This window comes from Vulpes lagopus, chromosome 6 (assembly GCF_018345385.1).
Source record: "Vulpes lagopus strain Blue_001 chromosome 6, ASM1834538v1, whole genome shotgun sequence".
NCBI lineage: Eukaryota > Metazoa > Chordata > Mammalia > Carnivora > Canidae > Vulpes > Vulpes lagopus.
In genome coordinates, this window is record NC_054829.1 from 3,359,534 (window position 1) to 3,371,133 (window position 11,600).

Below are 11,600 nucleotides of genomic sequence, written 5' to 3' on the forward strand. Positions count from 1 at the left end.
TAGCAATTAAAATAAAACTATTTTAGAATGAATACTGACTTGGAAATCCTCAGAGTTCCAATACATGAAATCAAAGATAGATACTGAATTTAAACAGCAGAAATCTTGAATGTTTTCTTAATGTCTTCATCTGAGTCAATTAAGATCTACATTCAAATCTTACAAGCTTATAATCCAAGGTACCAGTATAGTCACACAACTCACCTATTGGACTTAACTCCATAATGAATGTCTATGTTGATATTATAGGAAATGAATTCTTTTTCTTCTTCTCCTTCATCACCAACATCCTCTACAAATTATAATAAATATGATGTCAAATTCATGTCAATATCAACAATCACCCTACCCCAACCTGACAGTTAAACCTCCACATGACTTGGCTCTATTTTTCCCTTCCTATCCATTTATTTTCTGACTCTTGACCCAGGCACTTTGCTGTGTGATCCTGAGCAAGGGAGTTAACTTCTCTGCCTGGGGTGCTGGAAGCACCAGAACAGGGTCTGGTCCTGGGCAGTGGTGTTCTCTATGGCCAGTGCTCACCACCCACTCCTGGCAGTCTCATCCCTTGTACTCTCCCAACACAGAAGATGCTTTCTACTTCCAACTCTGGATATTCTGCTCAGGTGTTTACTCAACACTCACTATAGACAGGTATTTTACTAAAAATACTTTAGGCATATCACATACCTAACATTCGTGACAACACTGTGGGGGTTGGCATGACTATTCTTACCCATGTTTTCCAAGAAATGTAAGTAAATTGACCAATGTGTGTCTGGAAAGGGACAAAGTGAGAATTCAGAAGTCTGTGATTTCAAATCCAGGGTCCTCCCCAGTACACGAACTACTTCATCCTTCATCAAGGTCCTCTCAGTGCAGATACCCATCAAGAAAATTGTTACCAAGAAATATCCTTAGGGTCACCAAGAGGCATTCACCTAGCCTTCCCCTCTGCTCTGACACCACTTTTCAGAGCCTGCTTGGGGGTCTATTTATGAGTGCATCTTCCTCCCCAGTAGCAAGCTCTTGTAGGGCAGGGAACATACTGATTCCCCACAGCAAACATCATGCACAGTAGTCATTTTAAAAACCTTACTGGAATTCAATAGTAAGATAGCTCAAGATGCATGTGAATAAAATGTCTTTTATTTTTTAAGTAGGCTCCATAGTGACCATGGAGCCCAATGCAGGACCTGAACCCCTGACCCTGAGATTAAGACCTGAGCTGAGATCAAGAGTCAGATGCTTAAATGACAGAATCACCGAGATGCCCCTGAACAAAATTTCTGAATAATTAAAAAAGCACAATTGAAAAATTAAAATTTGTAAGACTGGAAAATAATCCAAAGCACTAGATCTAGTACTGATCTACTAGATGCATAAATGCTCCAGATGAATTATTTTTGTAATGATATATCGTATGGAATATCTGCATTGGCAAAAATTTCTACCCAAGGATTCTTTTAAAGATTTAATTTATTTATTCATGAGAGACAGAAAGAGAGAGAGAGAGAGAGAGAGGGACAGAGACACAGGCAGAGGGAGAAGCAGGCTCCATGCAGGGAGCCTGATGTGGGACTCGATGCCGGGACTCCAGGATCACGCCCTGGGCCGAAGGCAGGCGCTAAACCACTGAGCCACCCAGGGATCCCCACCTACCCAAGGATTAACATGATATGTGTGTTTTGGCTTCACATTTAAGTCATGATGTAAGAGCAAAGGCAGCAGACTTATCTGAGTGATCTTGGGAAAGTCATTCTTCTTCCTCTGGGTTTCAAATTCATGAAATGAAAAATGGGCAGCAGAGTCAAGGGATGGGTGAAATAAGTGAAAGAGACGAAGAGTATATGTATGATAAATGTACAGAAGTACTGACTCACTATATTGTACACCTGAGACTAGTATAACACTATGTTAATTATATTGGAATTAAAATTTTAGAAACTCAAAAATAATAGGCAGCAGAGGAGGGGGTGGGATATTAAATTATATGGTCTATAAAGTTTCTTTAAGCACCAACAACTGAAAATCTGGGTATACAGGTCTGAGCAAAAGTCATTTATTTCATTAGCTTTAAGATGAGACAAATACAGTATTTACACGAAAAGATGAAAAATAATACTATATCTATATAATTCTTCCAAATTATTGTTTTTAGTATAATTTTAAGAAGAGGAGGTGGCCAACTATTCTAGTATGCCAGGGACTTCCTAGCTCTTTTTAAAAAATAATTTAAAAGAAAAAAAAAACCCAACTAAACACATCAGTCTGGTTTTCTAACTACCAAAATATGGAAATACCACAATACAGATCATAGTGCCTGAAACCAACCACGCATATGATTGTAATCTCTAAAATGCAAGCACGTGAACAGACATAAAGAAATAATCCCAAACTAGGGGATCCCTGGGTGGCTTGGCAGTTCAGTGCCTGCCTTTGGCCCAGGGCGTGATCCTGGAGTCCCGGGATCCAATCCCACATCGGGCTCCCTGCATGGAGCCTGCTTCTCTCTCTGCCTGTGTCTCTGCTTCTCTCTCTATGTCTATCGTGAAAAAATAAATAAAGTCTTAAAAAAAAAAAAAAAAAGGAAAGAATCCCAAGCTAAAACAGTTTTCAGGGTGGTAGGGCTATGGAGTATTTTCTCCTTCAATTTTCCAAACTCCGTTCTATGAATTATATAAAATATATGTCATCAAAATAGCATCCAAGCAGTATCTAGAAAAGTACCATTCTATAATCACTAAAGGAAATTCCTGACATAACTAAAAAACATGGTATATTCATTTTGAATCATTTCTTCCTCCAAGGCAAGATTCACCATCTATAAAATAAAATCACACAGAAAACATGCCAACTGGATGCAGCATCTAGCCACGTTGCCTGCACTTCCTAATGCAAACAAGGTTAAAGGAACTGGGCACTGGGCCATGCGATGAGTCACGCTCTGCTCTGTCTCAGCACTGCTGGGAACGCCCAGCTCCCCACCAGGAATACCGCAATGCAGCAGAACACTGCCTGAGCTCGGGAAGGCACACCCAAAGACACAGTCCTCAGACAAGGATATCCAATAAGCATCCTCCACTGCTTTGTTAAAACCCTAATTTCTTTTGATGGCAATAATTTAAGGAAATCATAGAACCCATTTTGGATTAGTTTTTAAATGCTTATTCTCCATAAGAGAGATTAAATGAGGTCTGAGTGTCTGATTCCTAGTAGAAAGACCTACCATTGTTTTATAAATTGGCATCAAATGATTTAACCTTTTTGCCTCCCTCTAAATTATTACATGTTCCAAATAATAACAGCATAACATTCTAATTCTGCAGAAACATTTTTAAAAATTGTTCAGAGGAAAGATACTCAATAGTTAATTCTTAATAACAAAGAAGCTATTAATCCTGCTATATTTAGAAGCTTATAACCAATACAATCTGCATATTTTATCAGGCAATACCACTTTCAGGAAAGTCTGAATCAGTTTCCTAATGCTGCTAACATTACTGTTAATACATAATGGGCCAATAGCATATTGCCTGTTAATACATTCCAAGAATCAAAGTACCAGTACAGAAAGTGTTGAGCCACATTGATACACACATTTAGTGACCTGTAAACATTTCTTTGGTTAACTTCTGAGAGTTCACTGAATTTCTACAGATGTTCAATATGTCACTTAGCACAAGTCTGTGTATATTTCTATCGAAAGCCCAGTTTAATGTATTTCAAACTCAGAGTGATTTGCATCATTACACTGTGAATTAGGTGACCATTATGTTTCACTTAGTGAAATATAAAAAGATGTGCACTCAATTACCTTAAGACTCAGACTTCCTCCCCTAGGGAGACCAGGTGTGCTTTCAGAAAGCCTGGTGAACATGCAAGGTTAGAGGGCACAACAGATGGTAAAGGGGCAGGCCAGGCTGCCCAGCTTCCCGGGTCCCTGGTCAGTCCCTCATCCCCTTCCCTACCACTCAACCATGGGGCAAGTTCTTCTCCACCCAGCAAAGGCAGCCAGTTGTTTTCTCTGGCCCACACAAACTACCATATTACTTGTTACATGTTTTCTTGGTTCTCCTTTATCTTTCATTTTCTTTTCCTCTTAAAATCCAAAACCTACTAACGCCATGTTACTCTGGTCGCTCACTGTCACAGATGTCTTCCCCATTCTCACACACATTTGCTAGAGATTCCCCCTTTCCTGTATCTGGTACTTTTTCTTGTCACCTCAACACCCATTGCCCCCTAGTCCTCCTCCTTTTTTTTTTTTTTTTTTAAGATTTTGTTTACTTATTCATTAAAGACACACACAGAGAGGCAGAGGGAGAAGCAGGCTCCCCACTGACCAGGGAGCCCGATGTGGGACTCGATCCTGGGACTCTAGGATCACGACCTGAGCTGAAGAGGTGCTCAACCACAGAGCCATCCAGGCGTCCCAGGGCTATGACTTCTTTGTCACAACTACTCCCTGTTCTGGCTTGAGGCTCAGGGCATGGGGAGAAAGTCTGAGTTTTATCTCTAACCTGAAGACTTCCATTGATAACACTTTTTACAACAGGAAGGGAGGGTTAAATCCTACGTAATACTCTACAATGTTGGCAAACAGAATTTCCCTCCATCTTTACTTTTTAAAAAGAAGTGATGATGGTTTTCCCTTTGCTGCTCATAAATGTCATGTGCTTACGCTACACTGCATATTCAAACTTACGGAGCTGCAGACTGGTTTGTCCTATAAAGAGGGCAGGGCCCGCCTACAGTGTGACAGCACAGGACAGTAGGAATCCAGGCTGCAAGGCTCCTGGCCTAAGGCTTCAAAGGAGTGTTACTGTCACAGCAAAAGTCTTCCTGCTAATTTATTAACAGTTTTCCTAACCATTCTGGGCACAAAGCAAAGGCCAGAAATGAATACTTTTTAGTCATCATTTCTTCATCCATTAGGGAAATTAAGTTCTCAGAAAACTAATTTTTAAAATCCACAAAAACATTCCCCATTAAACCTTCCACACTGCTGTATCTCTAAGAAGCTGAGCACTGTAAAAAGTTCTCGCTTTCTTTCACATTCTAGCTCTAGCCATCTCTGCAATAACGAGAGGTAAAACCTCCTAAATGATGTCTTTTAGAAAAATGTAGGGTAAGTATTGACCAAAGGTGGTGACTATTTTCAGTTTTAAAGACAAAGTGCCAAGGCTAAGACACCCAAAGGGAAAAATAAACAAAAACTCACAGCATCGACCCCAACCTCAGCCTGGCCACTAACGAGCCGGAGCAGTCCTAAGAATCACCATTTTCACCAGCTGCAAACTGAAGCATCTCTCATCTGCTCCCATCTTTACCATCCAATAAAAATGTACTTCAGGTAAAACCTGCTATAGAATGTCATTAAAATTGTAAAATGCCTATGAAGTAACGGGCACCTATCTGATTGTAACTTAATTTTTTAAAAGATTTTATTTATTCGTAAGAGACACATACAGAGAGGCAGAGACATAGGCAGAGGGAGAAGCAGGCTCCATACAGGGAGCCTGATGTGGGAATCGATTCCGGGACTCCAAGATCACACCTTGAACTGAAGGCAGGCACTTAACTGCTGAGCCACCCAGGCATCCCATATTTTATTATTTTTTAAGATTTTATTTCTTCATGATAGATACACACAGAGAGGCAGACAGATATAGGCAGAGGGAGAAGCAGGCTCCCTGCTGGAAGCCCAATGTGGGGCTTGATCCCAGAGCCCCCAGGACCATGATCCGAGCCAAAGGCAGACGCTCAACCACTGAGCCACCCAAACGTCCCTCTGATTGTAATTTTAGAAGTATACTCTGATGAAACAGTTTTCTACAGGCCAGGAATTACAGAAAAGAGAGTTCTCTTTTTCAAATCAGAGGGGCTATAATTTAACATTTCCCTTCCCACCAACTCTCCAATCCTTTAGTATCAAAATAAACTGTTAAATTTACAACCTTTATTCTACATTTTAAGGAATACTGTACTTTAACAGAAAAGTTTACAGCTAGCTAGGGTGGTTTAAAAAATACATATATATATATCTTATTGTAAAAATGCTTCTGTATTCAATTACAAGTGTTTGGAAAATTATTTCCATAAAAAGAAGGGGAGGATAAAATAAAATCACTTTCCCTTGTTCACTAAATTATGACTTCATTCTTGTTGACAGTCTTTACTCAGTGTACACAGATTTGTTTTCCACATTACAAAGCAAGCCTACCTTTTCACTGTAACTAGCTACTGGGTGCTCACATCTGTTTAAATGTACAAAGGCCAACGCTAACTCAAAAATCACCCGGAAGAAAGCCCTCCTATCAAGTGATCTGGGTCAGTACTTGCCCTAAATCATGCTACTTTAGTCAGGATGCCAACTAGACTGAGGGGACCATATAGTCTTTCTTTAAATTTAAGTGAAAAATAAATTACAGACAGGTTGAATTACGAGAAGTACTTTTTTATTTTTGTAAATACAGGAATGAGGTAGGATTTCAATCTTAGACACTCTCACTCCTTAGCCCACGTTCAAAAGTGCAAGTCATTATGGAACCAAGATTTGGATGCTTGGACATTTGCTTTGCTGAAATAAGAAAATGTACATTAAGAAAACAGATGATTTGCAATGAAAAGTATACTACAGAAATAGTACTTTCCCCCTATAATCTTAGCAAAGTTCAGTTTTAATGTTTGAGAAAAGTCGATTACTGATAAGCAGTCTAGAAGCAAAAACAAAACTTACAAATTTTTTCCATAAAAAAAAAAAACAAAAACAAAAACAAAACCTGAGGCCCAAGATAGAAATCACCGATTTTAAAATACGTCAACTGTGCAATGAAAGTACGATCAAGAATTAGCCAAGGTCAAACTACTCAAAACACAGTAATTTAACACAAATTAAGATATAGTTTAATAAAACAATGCACAGTCACTGAAAAATAATCAGAAAGACAGATTCCACAATGCTGACACTGGTTATACCTGGCTCAAAGAAGTCCAGGTGATTTTTACTTTATCTGTATACTTTAAATTTTGTATCATGACTAAATACGCACCCTTCTTGAAAGATTAAGTGGGTCAAAAAAAATTTTTTTTTTCTAACACTAGTGGTTTCCAGCCTGGAAAACATGATCCCCAGTACAACAGAAAACCCTAAGCAACATTAATAGTCTAAATGTGTCTGAAAGGCTCATTTTTTTGAACATTCCATGTGTATCTAGGAAAAACATTTTTTCCACACCCTGACCCTCCAAACCTCTCACAGACACGGAAGCTACAATGAAGCATCTCCGGGGCAAGAACAGCTTTTGAAAGAAACAAACTATCAGAAAGAAACATAAATGTGAGTGTGTGTGTGTGGGGGGGGGGGGGGGGGGGGGGTGAGACAGTATAAATCCCGTTATTGACAGGCCTTACAGCTTTTTTGAGATTATAAGAAGCTCGCTGGCAAACATTTTCAGACAGTGGCCAGTTCCTTAACCTTTTTCTAAGGTTAAAAAAAATTTTTTTTTTTAATTTTATTTATTCATGAGACACACACAGAGTGAGGCAGAGATACAGGCCGAGGGAGAAGCAGGCTCCATTCAGGGCGCCTGATGTGGGACCTGATCCTGGGTCCCCAGGATCACGCCCTGGGCCGAAGGCAGATGCTCAACCGCTGAGCCACCCGGGTGCCCCTAAGGTTAAAATTTACTTGGACATCACTCCTGGGTTCCCAGATGGACAGTGCTACACCATCCTGCGCTGCCAAACACGCTCTCCATCAACCACCAAGCGGTCCTGCAGAGTCCAGACACTCCCTGAGGACAGGCTCAGCCCTCAAGATGAAGGTCACTGTTTGAGGAGACTGCTGGAAAATGCAAACCTTTCGCTCCCTCTCCCCGAGTAGGTGTGCCTATCCGGGTCTCTCTTTAAAAACAAAACAAAACAAAACAAAAACAAAAAAACAAAACAAAACAAAACAAAACAAAACAAAACAACAACAAAAAAAACAAAACAAAGTTGTAAACTAGGTTCAGATGTCATGGGGGTCACCATTAGGATCATCTAAATACTACGCAAATATTACAGGTGTGGTTGGTGAAATCCAGCAGCGTGCTGGACACTGAGATGCCGAGTCTAGACCGGGGGGTTGGGGGGGGGCAGGGGGAGCTGGTGACTGTAGGCGAGTCCACTTTGTAGGAGCCTGAAACAGGGAAATCCCCCCCAGACACGGCACGGAGGCTGGGAGCACCGAGCAGCGGCCCTGGGAGCACCGGGAGGCTGGGAGCACCGGGCGGCGGCCCTGGGAGCACCGAGAGGCTGGGAGCACCGGGAGCTGGGAGCACCGAGCGGCGGCCTGGGAGCACCGAGCAGCGGCCCTGGGAGCACCGATAGGCTGGGAGCACCGGGAGGCTGGGAGCCCCGGGCGGCGGCCCTGAGAGCATCGGGAGCTGGGAGCCCCGGGCGGCGGCCCACGGAGCGGGAGCGCGCGCCCGCCGGGCGCAGGGATGCTCGGCTCGCGGCCCGGCCCTCCGCACCCGGGTCCACGGGGAAGGGCCCCGACCCCCCCACCCGGGCGCGCACGGCCCCGCGGGTCGGCCCCCGACACATCCCTCCCCGGGGCCGGCCCGGCCGGGACACAAATCGAAACCGAAGAGCTCATGTGACATCGGAGGCCGGGATGCGGCCTCCGCCCGCGCCCAGCCCGGCAGACGCCGTCTCCACCCAACTCGGCCATCTTGCGGCCGAGCAGACAAAGCGAGCCCATTGTTGCGGGGCGCGGCGAGGCCGGGGCGCCCCCTGCGCGCTCCCGCCACCCGGAAGGGGGCACCCGGGGCTCCCGCCCAGCAGGGGGCGTGGCGCCGGGCTCGCCCCAGCCCTCGGGGCGCCGCAGCGCGGAGGCCCGTGCGCCCCGCCGCCCCCCGCCCCCGCCCCCGCCCGCCGCGCACCTTTGAGCGTGGAGCGCTCCACCAGGACCGTGTGCACCTGCGGGTCCGACAGGAACTTGCGCATCTGCTCCAGGGCGCTCTTCTCCTCCAGCGCCGCCTCGAGCGCGGCCGGCGCCTCGCCGCCGTCCTCCAGCAGCAGCGGCACCAGCTTGCGCAGGTGCTTCTGCAGCACCGACACGTCGGCCACGTTCTGCACCGCCGACACCTCCAGGCCCGCCGAGCCGTCCTCGCCGCCGCCGCCGCCCGGCTCCGACATGGCGCCGCGCTCGGGACCCGCAGGGAGCGCTGGGCAGACGGCCGCGGCTCCGCACGAGAGCGAGCGAACGAGAGAAGCGGGCGCCGGGAACTGACCGTCCGCCAGCCGCGGCCGACTGAGCGAGCGGGCGCCGGCTCCGCCCTAAAGGCCGCCGCCCGCCTGCCCGCCCCGCCCGCGGCCCGCCGCCTCAGCCACTAGCGCCCGCTCCCCGCCCTGGCGTCACGACGTTGCGCATGCGCGCGCCCCCTCCCCGGCGACGCCGCCGCTCAGCCTTCTGGGACTTGTAGTCCCAGCGCTGGGCGGGGCCCCGCGTTTCCCCGCACCGCGAGCCCTGGAGGTGGGAACTTCACTTGGCCCGTGGGCGGGGCGGGGCGGTCAGAGACTGTACCTGTCGCGTTCGCTGCTGTGGCGGCCCAGCATAGAGCCTGAGACACTCCGCGAATATTGAATGAATGAATGGTGTCGAGGATGAGAGCTAACGATTTTGGTTTTTTTGAGCATTTAGGTTATGACCGACATTGCTCTAAGCATTTAATCTGTGCTCTCGCGTTGAACGAATGAACGACTGCAATATGTTAAGTGCTAAAATATAGTGGTTAGATATACACGGGAAGAGTGAGAGCCTTTTTTCTTTTTTATTTCCCCCGGGGTGGGGGAGGACGTGAGGGTGCCACCTTGCTAGTCTGGAAAGAGGGGGAGGTGGGGAAGGGGACATTCCCAGCAGAGGAACTAGCCTTTACAAGGCAGAGGGGCCTCCAGGTTGTGGCTGGAGCCCTGACTGCAGAGGCGGTGTCAGGTGAAGCCAGGAGGTGAGGCCCACCTGAACCGTGGGATAAAGCCATGCTGCCGCTGTGGGTGCTGGATGCTGCTCATGAAGCAACTCCCCCGGATGCTGTGATGCCCAAGTGGGAGACCTAGGTGACAACATCTACCTAGAATACTGATGCTCTGCTAGCAGCGGGGGCTGGCACCGTCATTCCATGGGCCTCCGCATCTGAGGCCGCACAAGGAGGGGGCTGAGACGCCTGCCAGCTAAAGCTTTCCCCAGCTCCCATCCACCTGGATCTCCCCCATTACCCCGAGATGACATAAGGGTGGGAGTCCAGGCTGCTCACATTCTTGGTTTAGAGATGACAGTTTCTTCTAAGGAGCGTTCATTGGCCTGTGAAAAATCAAACTCATAACTTGCTTCTTAAATTGGGTGGATGGAGGAAGGGAAACCAAAGGCGTTATTTTTATATCAAAGTGCACAGTCACAGAGCTGAGTCCTGATTGGTAGGATGATGATGGGATGATTTGATTCCCCCAAATCATCTTTGGAAAACTGGGATACATACAATATGCTTATCCTTGCTCAATTACCCAGTGCCAACCCCAGGGACTGCTGGAACATGGAAACTAATTAGATGATTCTTGTCTTTAAGGAGCTCCTGGAAGAGGGGGCAGATTAATACCCCATCCTCCTGCCCTCCATCAGTCTGCCCTTGTGTGATATGCCCAGACAGATCTAAATAACCTTCCAGGGAAAATATAAAGCAACTGCAATCAGTTTGTGCTGTGATCATACTGGTCAGGGATAATAATAATAATGCCACGGACAGCTAACACTGAATGCTCACTCAATGCTAAGCACTCCACCGTGCACCCCTCACCCTCACCGTGTCCTTTGGGGGTAGGAACAGGGATGAAAAGGAAAATCTGTTAGGGGCAGGTTAGTGGATTCTGAATTGACCACACAGCATCTGAGACCCAGAAACCCAGCAGATGGTGAGAGAGGCTGCTTGCAGCCTGCACCGTGAGTCAGCACGTTCGGGAGACCCCTGGAGATGCAGCCACTGAGGCATCCAACCAAGAGACGCTCTGCAACCTGGCCCTGAGCCAGGGCGGCAGAGCCGCAGGCTTTGGTGTTGCAGCTCTGTGTGCTAGGCTCAAAATTAAAAGTGTTATTTCTAAGAGGATGGAAACCAAAAAACATCTGAGCAATCTACAAGGATTCATACCTTGACCCAAGGTGCTTGCATTTCTGTTTTATAAAAGATATTTGGTGTGTTTAACACATAATAAAAATAGGCAATGTTGGTGGAGTGCCCACTCTCCCCAGGAGCCAAGCACTCGAAATTCCTTATCCCCCGGCTGACTACCCTGCCCCGGGGCTGTAGGGGGGAGGCCTCTTGTGAGACGCCCCTTTGGCGCCCCCCCCCCCCGCCCCCATCGGTGTCCTCCAAGCTGCCCCTGGGTGCGGCTGGGGGCGCTCCCCCGGAGCCTGGCCTCTCCCCCTGCTTGCTCCCCTGCGCATCTCATCTTTCCCTTGTCCACAAAAGAAGCTGCTTTCACTTGTCAGTGGGCAGCGCGGGATGGGGGTGGGGTGGGGGGTGCGCGCTGGAACGAGAACCCGGTCCAAGATGATGGAGGAT

The 11,600-nt window shown here is 46.8% G+C and overlaps 1 protein-coding gene across 1 annotated transcript in view; it reads right to left on the reverse strand.

The window, feature by feature from the left end:
- DYNC1H1 (dynein cytoplasmic 1 heavy chain 1) overlaps window positions 1-9,497 on the reverse strand; it is a 68,336-nt gene extending 58,839 nt beyond the window's left edge. The window contains exons 1-2 of the mRNA XM_041758019.1: window positions 8,931-9,497; window positions 205-292 (exon numbers count right to left, since the gene is read on the reverse strand). Coding sequence (XP_041613953.1) covers window positions 205-292; window positions 8,931-9,186 — 344 coding nt within the window. The 5' untranslated portion in view covers window positions 9,187-9,497. The remainder of the gene's footprint in view (window positions 1-204; window positions 293-8,930) is intronic.
- Between the last annotated feature and the right edge of the window lie 2,103 nt (window positions 9,498-11,600).